The sequence below is a fragment of the Ambystoma mexicanum genome, chromosome 6p (assembly GCF_040938575.1).
Source record: "Ambystoma mexicanum isolate Mex_15411 chromosome 6p, UKY_AmexF1_1, whole genome shotgun sequence".
NCBI lineage: Eukaryota > Metazoa > Chordata > Amphibia > Caudata > Ambystomatidae > Ambystoma > Ambystoma mexicanum.
Window position 1 is genome coordinate 1160811271 of NC_090935.1, and position 21836 is coordinate 1160833106.

A 21836-nucleotide genomic window follows, 5' to 3' on the forward strand; every position below is an offset into this window, starting at 1 on the left:
AGCAGACCGGATTGTATCCTTGTGCAATAAGTGGTGTTTTACCCCTAGTGCTAATTGGCAACTAACGCCAGCTGTATCCATAGAAAACTCTTTCCGAAATTAGACCACGTGTGAGGCCCCACTGTCTACATTGGGCAAATGTTTAAAATGTGCCAGAAGGTAACAGGACCACGTACATTGCGCGTGTGCAGAAGTATACACAACCCGGTCCAATGCATGGCAGACGAAAACTAATGTGCAGCGTAAGCTTTAGCTTGAAATACAAAAAATGCAGTGCCAATGTAAGGTGCTCTTTATGCTTTTGGGCAATAGCTTACTTATTCTTGCAGTCGATTTCATTCACGTGTGCAGTCAGTGCGAATGTTTTTCTTTTTCACAGCAGTTCACGTGTAGGCAAACCGAAATAACTGTTTCCCTCCGTAATTTTGCAAGCAACTGCGCAACTCGAATATCATGTACAGAACACCATAGAAGAGTTTACATAGCTTATTGTGAATTGTCCTGTGGCCATGAGAGCGCCATTTAAAACAATGGCCGACTAGCAATAAATTACAGTGTGGCCAACCCAAAGTGCCCTGCTGGTGTGTGCACCATGCGTAAATGTTTTTTTCCGAACAGGTTCTTCGCTTTCTGCTACATTTTACAACTGTGCAATCTGTCATAAACGACCATCAGCTCTTCCTCAAACCTGACACACACCCACACCACGAAGTATATAAAAAAAAGGCAGAACATGTTGAACACAAGCAGAATACAAAACACCAATAGTCATTACATTACAGTTCCTCATTTGGGCCTAAGCCAGTGAGTCCGTTGTACTTCACCATTGTTACACAACCTCGGCGCCAGTCACCCATCAGAGATGAGCAGGGAACCCGCTTGAATAAAAGGGTTGCAATTGTGCCATGAACTTGAACGTACAAAAAGTATTTTTGTGATGCTGTAGATGGCTCCGTCGTAGGGCTGTGCATCCATATTTAAATACAGTAAGCATTTCAATTTCTCCTTGTACAAAGACCACACAGAGAGCAAATTGAGCTTTAAGTCACTAATGATGATGTCGCAGTTTAACCCTTCGGTTACCAGACAAGTAGGTTATCTGGGATATTTTTTGAAAACCACACATTGGCTTGCTCTGGAAACGTCACCCAAGTAACCTATTTAAGCTCCTACCAGAGAGACAAGGAACTGGCGTTTTGCTACATTTCCCTAACCGATGCAAGGAGGTTACATGTACAGTGGCGAAATTCTTTTGTTTTCTGAAAGTCAAGTCTATTCGAACCGATTGCTCATAACTCACAAAAGGCCGGGGTTAGATTTTTTTGACTTTTTAATCATGCTGGGGTGAAATTCAGTGTGACGACGAGCGTGCTTCGTCAAGTGGTCGCTCCTCATGAACCGTTTCTCGCACAGGGGACACCGGAACTGCTTCTCGCCCGTGTGCGTCCGGTAGTGGCGCGTCAGCTCATCTGACCGAGAGAACTTTTTAAGGCAATCCGGCCAAGTGCACGGGAACGGTCGTTCACCTGTGGAAGTAAACAACACATTACGTAAATAAAAAAGCAAAAGCATATAGAAATATGCAAGCGTTTCAATTTAGCATCTGCATCGCACACCCACCACCTGAAACTGAAGGGCTTCGAACTTTTAGCCATTCAAGTGTTTAGGTGCTTTCTTCTTGCTATGTTCCAGTTCCACACTGCACATTTGTCACCCGAAGTGGGGTATGCCCAGACGTGCTGTGCCTGGAGACCTGAAATGCACCTCAATAATGGTGCCCTCTGTGGCCTAAACATGTCTGGACATGCTTGTGGTCTCGCACAGAGGGGTTGTGACCTAGCAGTTCAGGCTGGCCTGCCCCTTTTGCGGTGGTACCAACCCTGATTGGCATATGGACTTCCCTCTTCTGTAATGGCTTGGCAGGCTAAAACATGGAGCTCTAAGGTGTTGCCCAGAACATTTTCCAGCCGTTAAGATTCATGTGTAACCTTCCAGCAATCAACCCTCAGTTTTACTTTTAACATAATCGAACCTCCATTTCACTTTTAACATAACCTAACAGCAGACACCCGACGCAGCAGTGAACTGAGGTGTATTTCCTATGGTAAGGAGAGGGTCAGTTCGCTGCTCTGAATAAAGAGAGGCTTGGATACTTGTATTTATGGTTTTATATATACTTTCCACAGAACAGTCTGGATATGACCCATCTTCTCACTAGAGAGTTCACAATATACTATCATTGGCAGAAGTGCAGCTAAGAATCCCTAACATGACTTGCAAGAGTTTTTTTATACTGCGTCAAATCCCCACTATGGTAGTCTCAGAGTGCCAGTGTTTGCCCGAGAGTTGGTGTACTCTCCCCCTGCCCGAGTCAGACCTTAGTCTCCAGAAGAAAAAGGAGCCGAGTAAAGATAAGAGAATGGGAATGAGGGGCTAAGTGTCACAGACAAAGGCTTGTGGGTGAGCAAAGGGGCCACTTGGTAACAGGCACTGTGGTTCTAAGCTCGCTGCTACGTTCCCTTTCTCCAAGTCAGTCTCCAGCAATCCCTTCCGCTGCGCCAGTCTACTCCTTCGCTCTTCTGGTGTCCAGGTTAACCCCCTGGATTTAAGAGAGAAGGGAAATAACAGAAGCGCGGCTAAAGGAAGTTGGATAACATATCAGAAAGTGGGGGCAGCATTAAGTAGCAGAATAGCAGCGACTTCCCATTTCCAGTTGGGCCTAGGAACTGGCAGTCTATGACGTACACCTGAAACCCCTGGATTGTGCACCTGACCTCACAGTAGGTTTCAGTTATTGATATACAACAGGCAACTTGCTGGTGCCATTTGCTTTTCACATCTGCAGGTGCTACGAAAGCATGCAGGCGGGCATGCAGGGTTCTGATGATCAGCTCTCCTGGCTGGCACACTTACCATTACCTGCCTTCAACGGCCATCTTGTTAACTACCCTTATCCTTTACTTGGAGGTGCCATTTCTCCTCAAACATTCTCTCAAAAGGTCTGACTGCATTTACTTGTAGGCCACTAATTAGCCCCCGTCTTGCTCTGGGCGCCATTGATAGAAGACTTGTGTACCCTCGTTGTTTTCCCGTCACCCAGTGACATTCTGAAAACGAATAAAAGGAATGAAGATGAAAAAGTACTATTGCAAAGGTGCACTGCGTAAAGCAGCAACTGATTTCATAATTATTTTAACAAGGAATGCTCCCTCGAACATGACAAATTGTGGGGTTCGGGAGCAGCTGCTCCCAGGCACCCTTACATAGAAGATAAAAAATGATACATTCCGAAATTAAGGGTAACCTGCACCCCTGTAAAAAGAGCAGGATCTGAAGGGCAAAGCAACATAAACAGAGATGGAACGGGCTCTGCACAGGAGAAAGAAGGAGCATTTCCCCTGGCTGTCCACTGTGCCCACATCAGTGTCACATAGCGGACAGTATGGCAGATACATAACTCAAACCCTTAAGTGCTAAAAACGAGTATGTCACCTTGAATTCCCATAAGGAATCATTGTAGGCCCGCCCACTTTCTAAGTTTAAATTCTTCAATTAACATGGCTTGCACTTTTAGTAATAAACAGTAACTACAAAACACAGGTACCGCCCAATTACATCAACATTAACAAACAAATTACAAAAGATGGAATATTTGGCAAGGGAAAATAAAAAAAACAATGCTGTGTTTGTCTCCAAGCTTTTTAAGCTTCTCCAAGCAAGGTGAATGTGCACCTCCCACTCTCGCTTCACCAGGCCAGGAGCATTGGTGCCACTAGAGTAGCGCTGCATGTTAGGACATAGGAGAGAGTGACTGCTGTCGGAGGAGGCCGGGCTAGGCGGTGTGGCCTGACGCAGCTCTTTCCCAGCATAGGGTCCCTTTTTTTTAAATCCGCACAGCGTTGAAGGAACGAGTTCGGAAGAGAGGCGCACAGGGCCGCTGGACGAGGACGGTGTAGGTGTGGGACCACAGCGTTCCACACCCTTGGATCCCTTGAGTCCATCGCCGTCACTCCTCACCCCGTGGCAGACTTTAATTTGTCTGTGTCATAGTCCCGAGCTACCTCCAGGGCTAGACTCCCGAGATACCTCCAGGGCTATAGTCCCGAGCTACCTCCAGGGCTACAGTCCCGAGCTACCTCCAGGGCTACCTGAGCTTCTCAAGCTGCCTCCTGGGGGTTTGTCCTACGGCTCACAACGGAGGCGAGCGCCGGCAGCTTCCAACTGCACACCCCCATGGCCACGTGCTTAGGGATCAGACGGGCTGAACGTAACTTTTGCAGGTAAGCACCTGCTATTTCCCTGCCTCTAGTTGTATTCTGGCTCGTTTCATTTTAGCATTCTTAAAACTACTTTCTTTTGGTGATATGCCAGGTACAAATATGAAAACTATGTCTAGTAGTGACAAGGGTACAGACCTGTTCACTATACCTGAAACTGCCTCCAGCCATGGGTCAGGGCCCACCACTACTCAGTTTGATGTTGTGGGCAGGGTGGATCCTTCTCTACAATCACCACCCCCGGCCCTTCAAAGGATTGGCAGCCGTCTATCAGATGTTTTAGCACTTAGTGCTAAAAGAAGACAAAAACTCCAGAAAGAGCATCTTTTGCTCACTAGCCTCCTGCCTACTAACAAAGACCTTAAGAGTGATGCCCGCTCCCCTCTACCCATCTCTATACAATCATGTCTAAAGGTATCAGATCCTCATGCTGCCCACGGAGGAGTAAATGGGGCGTTATTAGAGGTTAATGAACCTCTGGGTGTCCAGATTCTGTTAGCCCAGCCAACAAACAAAGGGGAACATTCAGGAAGAGAAGCTATGGAAAGAACTGCTAGATGTTCTGGGGACTCCAAGGCACCAGGGAACGGGTTGATTCTTTTTTTTAATAAACTTTATTTATACAATCACAATCCTTATTCTGTTACAGTAGTGGCAAAGGCCTCAATTAATGTATCAGACCCATGCACTTTGCGGACGCCAGATACAGTTATTTAACTTTAGGATTATTGATTTTGAGCTTTAAGTGCTTTGGTTATAACAGTTCAAGAAAGAAACTTAAAAAACGTTCACTCTCCCCCTCGTTCCCCGTTCCCGTATGGTATGGATCAATCCTTCTGCTCTCCGATGACATCGCTATGTCTCATTACGCTACATAGTTCGGAAGTTCGAGCTTCCCTGCACCTTGTTTGTTGGCTTTCAATGTTGTATGACTCAACAAGTTTGGCCTAAAATATTGTGGTTCTTTGTATCTGACAAAGCCAAGGAAGGGGTCCCAAATTGCCCGAAATTTCAGATACTTGCCATCTTTCAGGGCCTTCACCTTCTCCATAGCCATTACGTTCCAAATTTTTACCCACCAGAATGCTATTATTGGACCATCTGGATTTTTCCAGCCTTGGGCCAGAGTAATCTTTGCTGCCACTAACAGGTGGGTAATGAGTGCTGCATTGTTGCCAGTTGCCGCATAGATGTCTTCGACCACTAAGCCCAAAAGTATCGACTTAGGCATGTTTGGTAATTCCTTCCCCGTAATTTCTTTCATATATCCCAGAACTTCCTTCCTGTACAGGGCAGCCTTAGGGTAGGACCACCACATGTGAAATAGGTCTCCCTTGCCGCCGCAATTCCTCCAACACATGGGCGGGTATTTAGGGTTCATTTCATGTAGTCTATGGCGGGTCAAGTACCACCTGAAACAGATCTTATATGCCGTCTCCCTAATGGCTGTACATTTGAAGGATTTCTGTGTTCTTCTCCAGATTTGCACCCACTCTTCCTCAGTGATGGGAGCCCCCAGGTCACTCGCCCAATTATCCATATATGAGAGAGTGTCACTCCCTTGTGCCATGTCCAATAAGCTGTACAGCCTGAATACCGCCCAGTATTCATTCCCTCCATGTAGCGTCAGTTCCAGGCCCACCGGGGTCCTGATGGCTGCTTTCTTAATCTCCTTTTGTGTTTTCCAATGTCGGATCTGTATGTACGCAAATCTATCTCTTTCCCCTATGGCACATTTCTGCTTGCATTCTTCAAATAGTAATGGGTTTCCCCCCGGAAGAAGTCCTTTAAGTATAATGTTTGCCCTTGTACCCAGATCTCCCAGAAACGGATCTGTTTGCCCGGAGTACAGTCTTGATTGTGTGCCATTGGGGTGAAGGAGCCCAGCCCCGGGGTAATGTTCCGCCTTTTCAAGGCTCGATTCCACCCTTTCAACTTTATCTTGGTCTCCTCCAGCAAATGCCCCTCTGCTCCCCTGGCTCCTACTCACAGTGCATGTATTGTTCCCAACGGGATTGCGGTCCCCACTTGTTCGATTCCCACCAATCCATTTGTTGTGTCCCCCCTTTTCCAGTGCAACATTGGTGCTAGTTGAGTGGCCAAGACATATCTCTCTATATCAGGGACCCCAAGACCTCCCAGGAGTGGTGGTCTTGTTAGAATTCTTTTTTGTATTCTGGGTTTTCCTTTATGCCAGACAAAGGAAATTGGGTGTAGCGCTTTGCATATCTCGGGGGGGGGGGGGTTAGGGGGGGAATCTCTACTGGAATGGAGCTCACCACATACAGCAGTCGGGGTAATAGAGTAATTTTGAGTTCCGCAATGCGCGCAAACCAGGATAGTTCCTTGATGTCCCACCTAAGCAGATCTTCCCTCTGTTGTTTCAAAAAGGGGGTTATGTTTGCTCCGTACAGACTTTTATAGTCCTTAGTTAATCGGACCCCCAGGTATTCTAATGCTTCTCCCTCCCAGATTAGTGGGTGTCGTGAGTTTAGAGCATCAATCTCCCCTTCCCTTTCCGTGATGTTCAGTGCCTTTGATTTGGTGAAATTTATGGTAAACACTGATATCCCAGAAAATTCTTGTAGTCTATCAAGTGCTTTTGGTAGTGTATGCTTAGGGTCCGTAAGAATCATCATAATGTCATCAGCATACAGGGCTATTTTGTGCGTAATCCCTCCACATGTGACACCCGTATTTCCGGATCCTGTCTTACTATTTCCGCTATAGGTTCCATTGCTATTGCAAAAATTAAGGGAGAGAGCGGGAAGCTTTGTCGTGTACCTCTCTGTATTGTGATTTTGGCCGTGGATTTCCCATTAACCATAAAGGACGTGCTCGGGAGACAAATGTTTGCCAAGACCATGCTTATAAAGGTGGGGTCGCATCCACATTTCTGCAAGACCAATTTCAAATATGCCCAGTCTAGGCTGTCGAACGCCCTCCTTGCATCTAAGGCGGCTATGGTGAACTTTTGTCCCGTTCTGGTTCCCATATCTATTATATCCACTGCTTGGGTATGTCTACCCTTATGAACCCCGCTTGGTCGGTATGGATTATTTTGGGCAGCACCCCTGCCAGCCTTGTTGCGAGGATTTTAGCATAAAGCTTGGTGTTGGTATTAAGCAGTGATATCGGCCAGTAGCTAGTGCAGTCCGTAGGGTATTTACCCGGCTTGAGTATTAACATTGTAGTTGAATTCCCCATGTCTGGTGTAACTGTGCCACTATGCCTTATATAGTTGAATTATTTCGTTAGTGGGCCCAGCAGCTGGTTGCGGAACGTTTCATAATATCGATTCCCCAGTCCGTCCGGCCCTGGGGTCTTATTAGGGGGTGATGCAGTTATGGCATCACTTATTTCCTATGGGGAAATGGGGGCCTGTAAAGCGTTGTTGTCTTCCTGTAGGATCTGGGGCAAGGAGATCCTTGACATATATTCTATTTGTGTCTGAGGGTGGAGGTCTTCCGTTTCAACAACCGCTGGTGGAATCTTTCCATTATCTCTAGTATCCCCTCCTCCATGGGACATAACCCCCTCTTTCATCTTTAAGCTGTAGAATATAGTTACAGGATTTATGTTTGCGGAATTTGGCCGCCAGAAATGTATTAGCTTTCCCTCCTTGGACATATTATGTCTGTTTGGTGTACAGTAATGATTGTGCCACATGCGATTCTAACTGGGTTCTTGCTTTCCGAACCGATCTAAGTGACTTTTGGGATTGTCTAGATTTGTGGAGTGTTTCGTCTTCTCGAAGCGCTACTTCAAGTTTCTTTTTAATGAGCCCCCTTTCTCGCATATATGCTGTAGTTTGTGAAATGAACTCACTTCGGATCACCGCTTTCCCGGCGTCCCAGATTGCTCCCCAATTTGTTACCCCATCTTCATTTTCTTGGAAGTAGTTAAGTATTGCCTTCTCCATGTGTGCCCAAGAGCCACATCTTTCAGGATCATTTTGTTCAACCTCCAGGGTTTAAGGACCTTGTAGACGCTTTGCCCCATATCCATTTTTACTGAGACTGGGGAATGATCCGGCACATATTGGACTCCTATTTCAACCTTAGTAATGCGAGGGAATCATGGTGGCCGAAACCAGCACCATGTCTATTCTCGAGTACCCTTTATGGACTAGTGAACTCCTTCTGTTGCTTGTGAAAAAAATTGCAATGTTTTTATCACTCCGAGGTCCCTGAAGAGTTTCCCCAGTGCTTGCCTGTTTCTTGCCTCTGCCACTGTGGGTGGAAGTGTTTTGTCCAGGGTGGGATCCATGACAGTTAAAATCTGCCCCAGTCACTTCCTGGCCCTCACACCAACCCCCAGGATCTTTAGTATGTCCCTCAGGAATAGATCTTGTCGCTCATTCGGAGCGTATATAGCAATTAGTGTGTATGCTTGATCTTGTAATATCACCTTCAGGACTAGGTATCGCACTTCCGGATCCCTGTTTATTGCATGTTTTCTAAATATCAGCTTTGCCCCGATTAGTATAGCTACCCCTTTGGTCTTTTTCCCGCCCGAGGCATGGTATTGTCGGGGGAACGCTTTATGGGCCAATCTTCTTTCATCCTCGGGAAGTAGGTTTGTTTTCTGTAAGAAGACAATTGAGGCCTGCAGGTCTATCAGTCTCGACCAGCGTTAAACTGGCAAATTCAGGCCCTGTACATTGAGTGAGACGAAGTTCAGATCAGCCATCTAGATTGTGTTTATGCTCCCTTTGCCTTCGGGCAGCTTTCTCCAGCCGTTTAACCATCTCATCGTCATCTCCCCTGATCCATACCATAACCCAATCCTATTTAACCATATAACAACCAAAATGTCCCCTCCCAATCCCCCCTCCTTAGTATCCCTCAGATCAAGGTGCCTCAGAACCTTCCCTGCGCCCCAGTTGAGGCGTTGAGTATCATATCTACTCCACCTTGCACTTTGCCAGGACATGTGTATGACCTGAGCTGGATTCCAGGATGGGTCACCCCTTCCCTCTGTCCGGGACTGCTTTGCATTTCTAGTGGATTAGCCATATTTGTTCCTTCTTTCCTCCCTTAGTATAGAATTCAGAGAGCTTCAACTATCCTATGACTCTGTTTCCTCTTGATGACACTGATCATTTCCGTTGGGTGCTCGTCTCTGTACCCACTACCCCACGTTTCTTGGTGGGGGTGGATGACCATTCCCACTTTCTGGGTCCTCCCCCTCTCAGGTTGCGTGTTGGGTTCCTGTCCAAATGCGGCTCTTCCTCCTACAAGTGTAGGAGGGTCAGTCCTTCTTCACAAGTGGTGATGAGCTGCTGTTTGTCCTCCCAGGTGAACTGTAAGCCAAAGGGGTATGCCCATCTATAGATGATCCCCTTGGCTCCTAACGCTCTCGGGACCAGCGCCATTAGTCTCCTTTTGGGTAGGGTTGTTAGGGCTAAGTCCTGAAACAGCTGTACTTGCGCTCCGCTGATAGTGACCGGCTGAAGATTTCTTGCTGCTCACAGAATCTCCTCCTTCATGGTGTAGGAGGTAATTGCAAGGAGGTTGTCTCTAGGTCTAGCACCCGGCTCCTTTCTTTTGGGGCCCACTCTTTGCACTCTGTCTCTGAGTATGTCCTCCGGTTGCGTGCCAGATAACAGGCTGCTGAAGCAGTTTTGCATTGTCTCCTTTAGGTCTTTATCTCCAATGGTCTCTGCTAGGCCTTTGACTCTTATGTTGGATCTTCCGGGATCTATTTTCCAGATCCTCTGCCTGGAGTTCTAGATTATGTGTTGCCCTAGCGATTTGTTGCAGAAGTACACTGTTCTGTTTTGAGTCCTCTAAGATTTCTGAGAGCCCCGCTTCTGTCGTGTCCACTCTCTCTCCTAGGTCTGTAATGTCCTTTATGACCTCCTGCAGGGAAGAGCGTAGTTCTTCCCTTATTTTCCCCAGTTGATCCTGGAGGGATTCCATCATACAGCTTCCCATTCCATTCAGACACTCCTGGAGTTCCTCCTTGAACTGGCTGATTCTTAAAGAACTCATGCTGCGAGACCTGGCGGCATGCTCAAATCCTGCAGAACTCCAGTCTTGGATGGTCTCCGTTGGCCCAAAAATACCTATGTCACATCAGTCAGTTTATCAGAAGCCTAGTCTAAAGGAAGTTAAAGGAACGGAAAAGGCTTCCCAAACTCTTTTCTTTCAGAAGGGGTCTCATCAAGGTTGTCAAACAGACTCCACAGAGTTCTCCCAAAAAAGGTCTGTCCTTGCAGGCGAAAGTAGCTCTTCCTGCTCTTTGTCCTGAAGGTGAAATACTATTGGAGGGTACTCAGCCTCCTTCCAATCCAGTTACTTCCTCAGCCCCACCCCCCTTCTAAGGACATCTGACCAAAAAAAAGGAACGATGGCTAAGATTATGCACCCTAACCTTTCTGGACTTCAAAAACATTATCATTACCAACGTTGAAGCCAAATCACCCTGAATCAAGGGGGTCATTGAAGAACACAATTTTAGCTTGGCTCAACCAAATAGTGTGGCCCAATCATGTTAGAACCCAGGATATGAAAGTCCTCCGTAGAACCCAGATTACCAACTGGTGCTCCACCAACAACACTGACTGTATTATCATAGGTTGTGGTCTCAGTAGCTTACCTATGTTCCTGAATAGGATTACAAAACTGCAGGATTTGTCCTTGTCCAGCAAGTTAAAAATTGTCCTGAATTTACCTATTTTTGTTTGCATGTTTCCTCTTTTAATAGTTGCTGTTTTTATCATGTTTTCTGATATTGTTTAATTTGCCTTCATTTCTAGATTTTGTGTTTAGCATTTGGCCTTTTGATCTCTATATTTGTTTGTATGTCGGCACCCTTAATGGTCAGTGGGGCGCGCTGTAAATAAAATAAAATCAATCATTCTCAAAGAAATGTTTCTCTTTCGTGATTTTGAAAATGTTCTAACAGGCAGACTCACTTTTTTGATGCCTCGTACCACATTGTATCATTCAATACATTTGAAAAGACTGCTTTTGTAGCTGTGTCTCTGGACTAAGCTGTGTAGGGCGTGCAGTGGCTGTAATGTGAGATTCGATTTGGTCAATCAGCACCTGCGAGCAGCCATACTTAACTGTGCAGATGCAATGGCCCTCAGAGGTGCAGAAGTACCCCAGGACAAGCACCACTTACACGACACATGGCATGCACCATTGTGCAATATTATTGTGATTTTACAGACGAACAACATGCACATATGTGGGTGTGCACAGTTAAGACTTAATGGCCTCTTGACCCCAGCAAACATTATGGACCTGAACCAAGCAGCTATGGAAGGTGTACTGGCCAGATCCTCTTTACCCATGTTATCAAGTAGAGCAAAGGACACTGTCTATGGATGCAGTGCACATGTCCCTCCATCCAGGCCCTAATAATGAAAATACTTGTATTTTTAATAAACATAGTCTCATGGAATCTCAATGCTCTGAGCACTAGACTCTCAAAGATCCTGATTTTGTGGCATTCTTGGAAAAAGCAGACATTCTATAATTACAGGAGGCGTAGGCTGTGGACACGATTCACATGGATAATTTTGAGGATTTTAGCATAAAGGTACTGTATAGGTCTTTCCACATTTGTGTCAAGTTCCCAGAAGATCAAGGAGATCAATGCACCCTCTGATAATGACAGCAGTGGGCCTTTGATAGGGTTGCTGGATGTATTGCACGTTGCAAGAAACCATGACGGTCCCCCGCTGGATTTTAACCCAAAAATTGGAAACTACTGCGGCACAGTTGATGGTGCAGTAGAAGAAGACATGATATTTGGTATTCATCCACCTGCTCTCAGAGACCAGTGTGGATAGCAGGGTTAAGAAATTCACAGGCGGTATTATTGAATTGGGGATTAGGGCAGTAAGTGGAAGATTTCCATCCGACGTTCCAGGCAACTACACCTTTGTGAACACCAGATGTTCTTCAACTATTTCATCCTGGGCGTCGAAAAATGGCCTGGATTAAAGGGTTCAAGGTGGTCTGTAGGATTGAAAGTGAGCACGACCCCCTCGTCTTCACGGTATGGACTGGGGATGATCCGCCCTTACTGGCAAATAACAGGGTTGAAGTGGGTGCGTATAAAACGCTGCGCTGGGGAAATGTGGATTTGGACCTGCTGGTCACTAGGATGATGCACGCAATTATAGATAATCTGGAGAAATGTCTACACCCTTGCGTCACTGACCAGGCCAAATGGCTGGCCTGGGTCGATATAACACCAATCAGTCAGGCATTCTGGAAAATCTCACAGTATCAAAAACTGACTCGGGCAGTGCACAGTGGTTCAATGCAAAATGTAGGTTGGGTAAAACAAACCCTATTATCAACACGTAGGCAGCAAAGTAGAGATCAAGAGAAAATAGCCAAAGCCAGGCCACTGTATAAGAACACACTAAAAAATAGGAAACAGGAACTAGCGCAACAAGCGTGGTTAAAACTATAGAGGTCTGCAATGTCAGCTAACCTAAGGGAGTACTGAAGAACCATCTCTGATGGATTACGTCCTAATGACAAACCTCTGAACTATCACTTAGACTCGGTGGGGGAGGTCAAATGGATTAAACATTTCTCAACATTATATGATAACTCAAGTGATGATAGGGGTGAAAGCATTCTAGACATAGCTTGACACCCTGTTGCATGTAATACTTGGCAGACTATTGCTCACAGTCTGGTGGTGTTGTCGAGTGAAGTCGCTAAAGCTCTCACAGGGATGGCTAATGGCAAATCAGCAGGACCAGATTTAATTTGATCAAGTTTTTCAAAGATGAGATCGTTGTGTGGGTGCCAGTAGTCACTTTGATCTGTAATGTGATACTGCATCTGAAGGCCATACCAGATTCTTGGAGGGAGGAGATTATAGTACCGATCTTTACACATGATCCAGCATGCTACTGTCCAATCTCCCTAATTGATACTTCAGCAAAATGGTTTGGGTGGGTGCTGCATGGAAGGATCATGGACTGGGTCACAGAAAATCGAATCCTCAGAGTACCAGTATGGCTTTCGTGAGGGCATGGGCTCAGTTGATCAAATACTGGTCATGGATAAATATATCTATAGTTATAAAGGAACAATCTATCTGGGCTTCATTGACCTTTCAACTGCATTTGATTGTATTAACCATAGCAAGCTCTGGGAAGTACATTGTGCACTAGGTATGCCAGAGGAGATCTTGCAAGTCCTAATAAAAATGAATTCAAATTTATCGGCAAGAGGGTGGGATTTGAGGTAAAACAACAACGACATTCCAAATCACTTGAGGAGTGAGGCAGGGGTGTGTAATAGCCCTGCTACTCTTTAACCTCTATATAAACTCACTGCCAAATGCATTGCTTGGCTTGACGAATGATGTCCCCAGGATGGCCAGCCAAAAGACGTGTGCTTATGACGTATGCTTATGACGCAGTCCTGATAGCTCGAACAAAGCAGGATCTGCAAACATCGGTCAATGGGTTTAACAATTATATGGGTCAGAAAGACTTGGAAAATAAACATGGGGAGATGAAAGGTCATGTATGTGGCTAGTATCAAACCCCGGGGAATTTCCTGTGACCTGAGATGGTCCACACACATCAAGGAATAAACACGGAAGGCTTTGCAAATCAATGGCTCACTTCTGAGATATGGCAAAAGACTGGGTGGGCTGCCATTAGAGCATATTGTTCGTATTTACTCAGCAAAATCAGCACCATTGTTGACTTATGGTGCAGATGTGTGGGGTTACCACCTGGCGAAGATAGCCGAGGTCAGTGAAAATCAATTCCTGAGGAAAATCATGGCTGTGCCTCGAAGAATTTGACCTGGTCCACATAGAAGATCTCATATCAATACAACCATTAATCTATGGGCTACACCTATGGGGAAACTCATCTGTCACTATCCAGAACACTGGTGAGAGATGTAATGACTTAGAATGTTAGTGGTTCTTCTCCTGGGCGAAGTAATCTCTCTGCAAGCTTAACTGCGCGCGTTTCCTGAATGAGGAACCATCGGTTGGCAATTTTTGTGAAAGGAAATTGTGGACAGCTTTATTTCTTATAAAGCAAATGCCAGGAGGAGAAACGAATTGCAAAGAAAAGTGTGCAATTTCATCACAAAAATATCCCAGATGCAGTTGCCAAGATAGGTTACGCCCAGTGGTTTACAAACCCAAAGAAAAGGGCAATTATCCTTCATCTCAGAAGAAACCTACTCCTCACAAACAAAACGGCACTGTTTCCGCAGAGCAATTGTACAACTGGGCGGAACTGTGCATATTCTTGGCACAACCCGCATTACTTGCAAAACCTTTTACTTTTCTGCCGTATTTGTGCGATCCGATGAAGTCAATATTGAGTGCGTGGGGAGTGAGACCTGTTTTACCAGCCCATAGGCTTCTTCTATCAGTCTCAGATTTGTTCACAGCACAGTGAGTTTACGCCTACATTGAAAGTACTTTTTGTTGTGTAGCAAACTACTGTGAACACAATTTTCCATGTGCTGCTTATCCCAATGTACTAGGTACATAGCCTTTTTAGTCCATTTAATTTCTTCTATAAATGCATTGTTATGGTTGTATTGTGTATTCTTTGATGGAAAAGACTATTTTCCGAATATAGACAATTTAAAGAAAAGAAAGAAAGTGTAGGGTGTGCAATTTTGCAATTTTGCAACACAAAGGCAGCAAATTAATTCTAGTTACCCACAGTAGTTACTCTTGTATTGGTAGTCCTTAGTATCTGTTCCGTCAGGTCATACGATGTCCCAGCTGCAGGATGCAGAAATAGGGCATGGTGAGAATGAAATGCATGCTTATCAAGCAAGCTGAGCGCCTGTCAACTCTACGCAATCAGACCTTTCCTATCCAACCAGAACGTAAGACATAGACCGAAAGGGGGGCGGTGGGTTCATCTGGAGGAAGTTGGACGATGAACATCCAGTGCAATGGTCACCATAGTTCTTAACTTGTAGTTCCTGGTAGGTCTGATCCCTCCTCCTCCAAGAGCATGGCACTAGAAAGCCAAAGAAGAAGGCTGGGCGCTCACAGGATGCGATTTCAACCCTGTCATGAGGCAAAATCTCAAATTTCCTACACAATGTTAGAATGCCCAACTAGCAAGAGAAGATTTCGCTGACTGCCACCATTTGTCACAGATAGACTGACTGTGGAGCTTTCATATTTTCTATATATAATTTGAGAGCCCTTTGATATCCAAGATATTCTTGCAGTTTCTAAAGACGGATTTGGAAATAATGATGGCAAAAGGACTAGATGGTTAACAAGGTCATTGGGTACAGAATTTGTTTAAGAAGACTGGGTCTAAACACAACCATAACCTTGTGAATGGCCCTTCGGATAAGCTGCATACCGGTCTGTTTTATTCTCTGAAATTAGGAAAATTATCCAAAAAAGCCACAAGAAGTAACATATGGATAGTTATCGTCTGCTTGTTGGCACTTGAGCTCCTGTGTTAATATGTTCAGACCACAGACATCAGCAGCGCATGCCACACTGAGGAGCTCCATTATAGGGTGTTCTCTGATGTGAAGAGGTCCTACAAGATGCAAACAAATACCTGTCTAAAAAAAAAGTCGACAATGAGAAATGCGTTCTTACACCCTGGAGAAGTCTTACACTCGTAAATTCCAAGTTAGATTAAAGTTCTCCCACCCCAATCGTACCTGGAGGCCTCTTGTGGACAATACAAGGTTCACAGACAAACAGTGCCTGTAAATATCTAATATAGTTTGTGCTCATGTTCAGAAGGTAGCAAAAAAGAGAAGACCCCAATCAAGTCTGAAACTGGAAGAGCCTCCTTAACAGGTTGCATCAAATGAATCACATCTTATTGTAGCTGTCAACTTGGTAGGATCTGCAGGATTGCAACTTGATGCCAGAACGTTGCATCTTGGAAACAGAGAACATCATGGGACTGGCAAAACATCCATTGGGGGGTGGGCTTCTATAAAGTCCACTGTCAGAATCTACAAAACGTTCCTCTTTACTTAGTTCTTGTGAACTGCTCTTGAGCACTGTGGGCAATGTCTGGGTTCACTAAAGAAAGGCACATAATATCAAAGGTTGATTTCTCAGGAATCACATTGCCATGCTAAGAGACTAAGAGCAGCACTTAGTGTATATCAAAGAGTACACTCTGGCCTATCAACCACGTTTACTGCCTAAAAATAGACAAAACTCCCAAAATAGAAAAAAGGGAGTACAAATACTTTGAACAAAAAATAGGAAACTGACACATTTCACCCACAAAGCTGCAATATTTTTGGACCTGTGGTACACGTAGAGCCACAGGAAGAACCCTACTATTATTGTATGTTTTGATGACATAAAAAAATATCTTTTAAAGTGCCTGAATAACGGAGGCCACCAGGGAGTGCAGGCAAGATGGCTGCCTGAGCCGTGAGCTCCACGCTCAGCCCCGGGAAATACGTGGAGTTGATGCAGAGAGAGGGCTCCATCTTCCATGCAGACACGTGAAAAGCGAGTCGGAACGCTGCACCCACTGAAGGGTCCAATCCGCGGGTCTAGAGGTGCCCTAAGAGCCGAGAAGTGTCGCCGGAGGCGGCAGGTGCCCCTTCCCCAGGGCCACGGGCCGTGTGCCCAGTGAAGACAGCAAAGCCCCCCCGATACCTGGGCCGTGGAGAAGCGGAGAGGCAACGCCGACACGTCTCACCAATTCACCTGGGGACTGCCCGTGTCTGGGGCGCAGGGACGAGCCTGCCAGGCGGTGCATGGTCCGTCGCCTGAGGCCCTGTGGAATACCCCGGGCCCTGCGGGCTCCCGTCCGCCTCCTGAGACTTGTGTGAAGCGGGCCGTGGGAGGAGGTGCGGCCCCAGGCTCGCTACAGCACAGGAAGGCGAAACGGGGTGCCGGAGCCAAAACAGAGGAGGCGATCAGGAGTGGCATCCCTCGCTGCTCCACCCGCACTCACCGTGAGCTGGATCTCAACGGGGGCACGCCCCACTATCCGCATATAAGAGAGAGAGGGAGGGGGGAAGAGCGTGAGGAGACAAGGCTCTTGGAGGCCCCCCCAGGACAGATCTGAATGGCGCTCGCCCCCAACGTCCAGTGGGGGCCTACTAGACCACCAGTGACTGTCGGGTGACAACCGGAGAGTGGAGGGGGCTGCCACTGGACCGGGCCCCTGAGTTTTACCAGCAGGGCCCAACCCCCCAGCGGAGATTCCCCCAGCCTGGGCCGACGCAGGAGCGCACCATCGCCACAGCTGGGGGACACACATACAGCCATAAAACAGGTGAGGAGGTCGATGTGGGGACCCCCCAGGCAGGCCAATATTTGATAATCTGACCCAGATGGACCAGACCCAAAAGGGAACACTGCCTGGCCATGGGGTAACCCCCCCAGGACGCACCTAAGTACCTGTGACCCCCACTGCTCCCACGGGGGGGGCCATTAAGACACCATCGAGCAGCAGCTACATGTGGGGAGGAGGAGCACGCCCCTGGGGCGGTTGAAGAGCGGCGGGGGCCACCACTGGGGTGGTGTCGCTGACCCTTTGTGGTGGGGCCCACACCCCCAGCGAGGTTCCCGCAGCCTGGGCCGATGTGGGAGCGCGCCCTCACCAGCTGGCTGGGAAGATACATAAAGAGCTGCATTACAGTTCAGGGGACTGACAGGGCGGGCCCCCTGGCGGGCAAACATCCAACAAACTAACCCAGGTGGATTGGACCAAAAAGAGACTGTTGCCTGAAGGGGCCCTCCCCAGCTCTGGATCGGGTCCGCACGCCCCTGCCCTCTCTCCCGCCCATTGCCACCTCAGGCACAGGAAGGAACCGGAATCCGTCTACTGGGACCCAAAGACTGGCACCCAGGGGATACTCATTAGTCCCCCACCGACATGAACAACCCTGTGTGCCCACACCCACGGACGCAGTGACATTGCAGGAGTATCGCTGAGGAGACGTCACAACCCCGAAAGTGGTACCCTCATCACCACCCACTGGACGCAGGGTGGCCACCACGCCTGAACCCAGCACGACCTCTATGAGTTGGAAGGAAGCTCTATCTAAGTACCAATTCCGTGCTTGCTAGGGCGAAATGGCCTCCGGGGGCCCTTCCATCCCGGACCCCGATCTGGGAGCTATCCAAAACAACATTCAGACGATCTTAGAGGAAATCCGCGGAATGAGAACGGATATGGGTGCCAAACTCACAGACCTCACAACGAAAGTAACCACCTTAGAAGAACACATGGAGGGAGTTGAAAACAACCAACTCTCCACAGCGCTCCTGGAAACCCAAATGGAGGCAAGGTTCTTGAAGGTACAACGGCGTGAGGAGGAATTGCGATTCAAATTGGACGACATGGAGAACAGAGAGAGGAGAAACAATCTACGTATCTTCGGCCTGGTGGAATCTGAAGATTAGAAGGCAAGGTACATGACATCATACGGATTGTCTTGGGGCCTGATGCGGACGGAGAGATCAAACTGGACAGAGTTCATTGCGCAGGGTGGGGGGGGCAAGGGCCCCTGCTTGGTGCTGGCACGATTACATTACTACAAAGATGAGGCAAAAATCTTGGACAAAGCCAGGACTCTTGGGAGCATACAATATGGGGACTCCAAGGTAGCCATTTTTCAAGATCTCTCGGCTTTTACCCTCCTAATCAGGAAAAAGTGTGGTAACCTCACCAGATGGCTTCAGGAGAAAGGGGTCAGGTATCGCTGGGGTCACCCCTTCTACCTGCCGTTTGAATGGAAAGGAGAGAAGCACCATCTGGTGCCTGCAGAAGATATTCAGAGGACGACGGAGGACCTGGTGAATGATCAGGCCGGCTCTTCAGGCGGCTGTGAGGGAGGCGCTCGGCAAACGGTCCGTGCCCCCAGTGGCCCGGACATGTTCAGAGGCAAAGCAAAGGTGAAGGGGACCGTCAAATTCCAAAAAACCAAACATCCCTCATCGAAATCCGAGGGACACCATAAGTGACTCAGAAACTATTCCCTACTGAAGGGGCAATGCTTCTCTGAGTTTGGTGACAACGCATGAGGGCACTGAAGATGCCGAGGCTATAAGCCTCAAGGCACAGTGACCAAGCACCATGTTGGCACCATGTTTGGCCTCTGAAGTTGAGGGGCCGGTTTGTTGACTTCCACCGGTTATTCAGTTGTTGAAAGGGCAAGTTAAATTATATGGGCGGATGAAACAAGGTAGAAGTGAAAGACCCATTTGGGGAACCCATTGCTAATGGTAAAGGGGGGGACAGAAAAGTTCAGACACAAAGACAGAGATGGAAATAACTTTAATTGAATTACCCGGGGCTCGGACAGAGTCCTTAGTGGTTCGTTGACGAGTTCCAACGAGTGTGGGGCGACGTGAGCGAACGCCTTGAAAATGGGAATGGGAGGGAGGGAACAATAGACAGGGATTGGGTGGGGTAGCGTAAGAGGGGAGGGGGCAAAATTGTTAGAATTAAGGGAAAGGGAAATAGCCAGATCGAGCCATGGTCTTTAGCGTTACAATTGGCCCGTGACCAGAAACACACAGAGGCACATAAGGACAGTGAGATTAAAGATAATGGTTGAAGGAAGGATAGGCCCACTGAATGTTAAGGGCTCAAATTCTCAGAACAAGAGATCCTTGACTAGCAACATGTTCCGCAAACAAAGGCTGATGGTCCTCTTCCTGCAGGAAACCCGCTACAAACAGGGAAAGGAATCGGCGATAAAGGGGAAGGAAATTGGGAGTCATTTTTGGGCCTCTCATAGAAGTGCTAAGAAGGAAGGGATGGGCATCCTACTGAGCAAAACATTCCACCTCACGGAAATAGAAACCAAAAGGGACTTTGGAGGGCGATTCCTGGGGGTTAAGGGTACCTGCGAGGGTAAACGAATTACACTGGCCACCCTATATGCTCCAAACTCAGGCCAGATACGGTTCCTAACTCAAATCTTCAGGGTAATGGATGAATGGGTGGAGGGGGCCATGATACTGGGTGGTGACTTCAACCTCATAATGGATCCACAACTGGATTGGACCCAAAGGTGCAGGGACAAAGGGAAACACTAAGTACAATTTGGCACTACAGACTCTCCTGAAGGAACATTATTGGGTGGATGTATGGCGTAGAGCATGGCCAGCCCCATGGGGATACACTTTCTTTTCACCCCCACACCACACATACGCAAGGATTGACTTGCTACTGATCTGCAAGGAGGGGGGAGGGATCGCCGGGTTACCCAAAGTCGAAGCAATAACGTGGTCAGACCATGAGTTACTGGTGGCAAACTGGTCGCTCGCGATTTCCCCAAGCTCATCCCGGTGGCTCTGCAACGATACGCTCTTGAGGGACCCGGTTTTTCGGGAGTTACTAAGGAAGGAAATGACAGCATACTTCGAAACTAATGATAGCGGGGAGACAGACATGGTAATGGTGTGGGAAGCCGCAAATGCCACCTTCCAGGGGCTCCTGATAGCAGAGGGCTTTAGACGCAAGCGGGAAAGAGGCCTTATCGAAAGTAAGATCTGAACGGAGTTAAAGGCCCTGAGAGCTAGGCTCACCCTCGATGGAGAGGATCAGGAAGCCCTCCCGGTGGAAATGCAGGAAAAAAGACATGCATTACACACAGTCCTCATAGGGGAGCTAGTTAAAAAGATGAGATATACGAGACAAAGATACTACGAACGGGGGGATAAGGTCGGGACTCTCTTGGCACAAAGGGCAAGGGGATATAGAATGGACAGAAGGATGGGTTCTGTTAGGGACAAAGGGGGTAACGTAAGTGGGTAACGTATGCAGAAAAAAGGAGGAAATAGCGGAACGCTTTACCGACTTCTACAGGGAACTTTACACCAAACAGGGGGACGAGTCACTGGAGGAGATTCGGGCTTACCTAACCGATCACCCTCTACTCCGACTCACTGAGCCCGAAATTGAGGCCCTTGAGGGGGAAATATCAGAGGAAGAGGCCGCCAGCAGTGGGGAAACCCATGCCTCTTTCAGGCAGGAAGGAACGATGCCGGAGGCGTACAAGACAGATAATGAGCTAGTGTATCAAGTTTGGCCGGGCAGACATCACCCTTGCAGTTGGAAAGCTTGATTTGATTAATGATGGCTAATACTTCCATCTCTTTGACTTCTCTAAAGGAGAAGAGCGTTTTATCTTTGGTGTCAGGGTTTATTACTGGTGAGGTGGGCAAGTTGGCTTTGGATAAGGCATTATAGTGGGAGTTATTTTGTTCTGCAGGAGATCTATTCTTTTGAGCATTACTGTTTGGACGCTCGTGCACCAAGCTTCGTCTTCACGAGTTCTTGAGTGCTAGTGGCTGGGTTGACCATTTCCTTGACTATGGCAGACATTTATTTTGGTTCTGATTTGGCGCTCGAAATTCATTATATGCTGTAGATTTGGCTAGAGTGATGGCTTTTTTGTATTGGGAGGAGGCAATTATTTTGCATGCCTCTAACGTGGAGTTCTGTGGGTCGGCTTGCCATTTGGTGAAAGCAATGCGCTTATGGGAGCGTAATTCCTGGAGATCTGTTGTGAACCAAGAATTTGCATGTTTCTTCCCTTTTGCTTTCTTGCTCTATAGTGGGGCAAT

At 47.3% G+C, this 21836-nt stretch overlaps 1 protein-coding gene across 1 annotated transcript in view; it reads right to left on the reverse strand.

Moving 5' to 3' along the window:
• Positions 1-1148: 1148 nt before the first annotated feature.
• The window catches only part of KLF9 (KLF transcription factor 9), a 42330-nt gene continuing 21642 nt past the window's right edge, over positions 1149-21836 (reverse strand). The window contains exon 2 of the mRNA XM_069625794.1: positions 1149-1526. Within this exon, the coding sequence (XP_069481895.1) occupies positions 1297-1526 (230 nt within the window). The 3' untranslated portion in view covers positions 1149-1296. The remainder of the gene's footprint in view (positions 1527-21836) is intronic.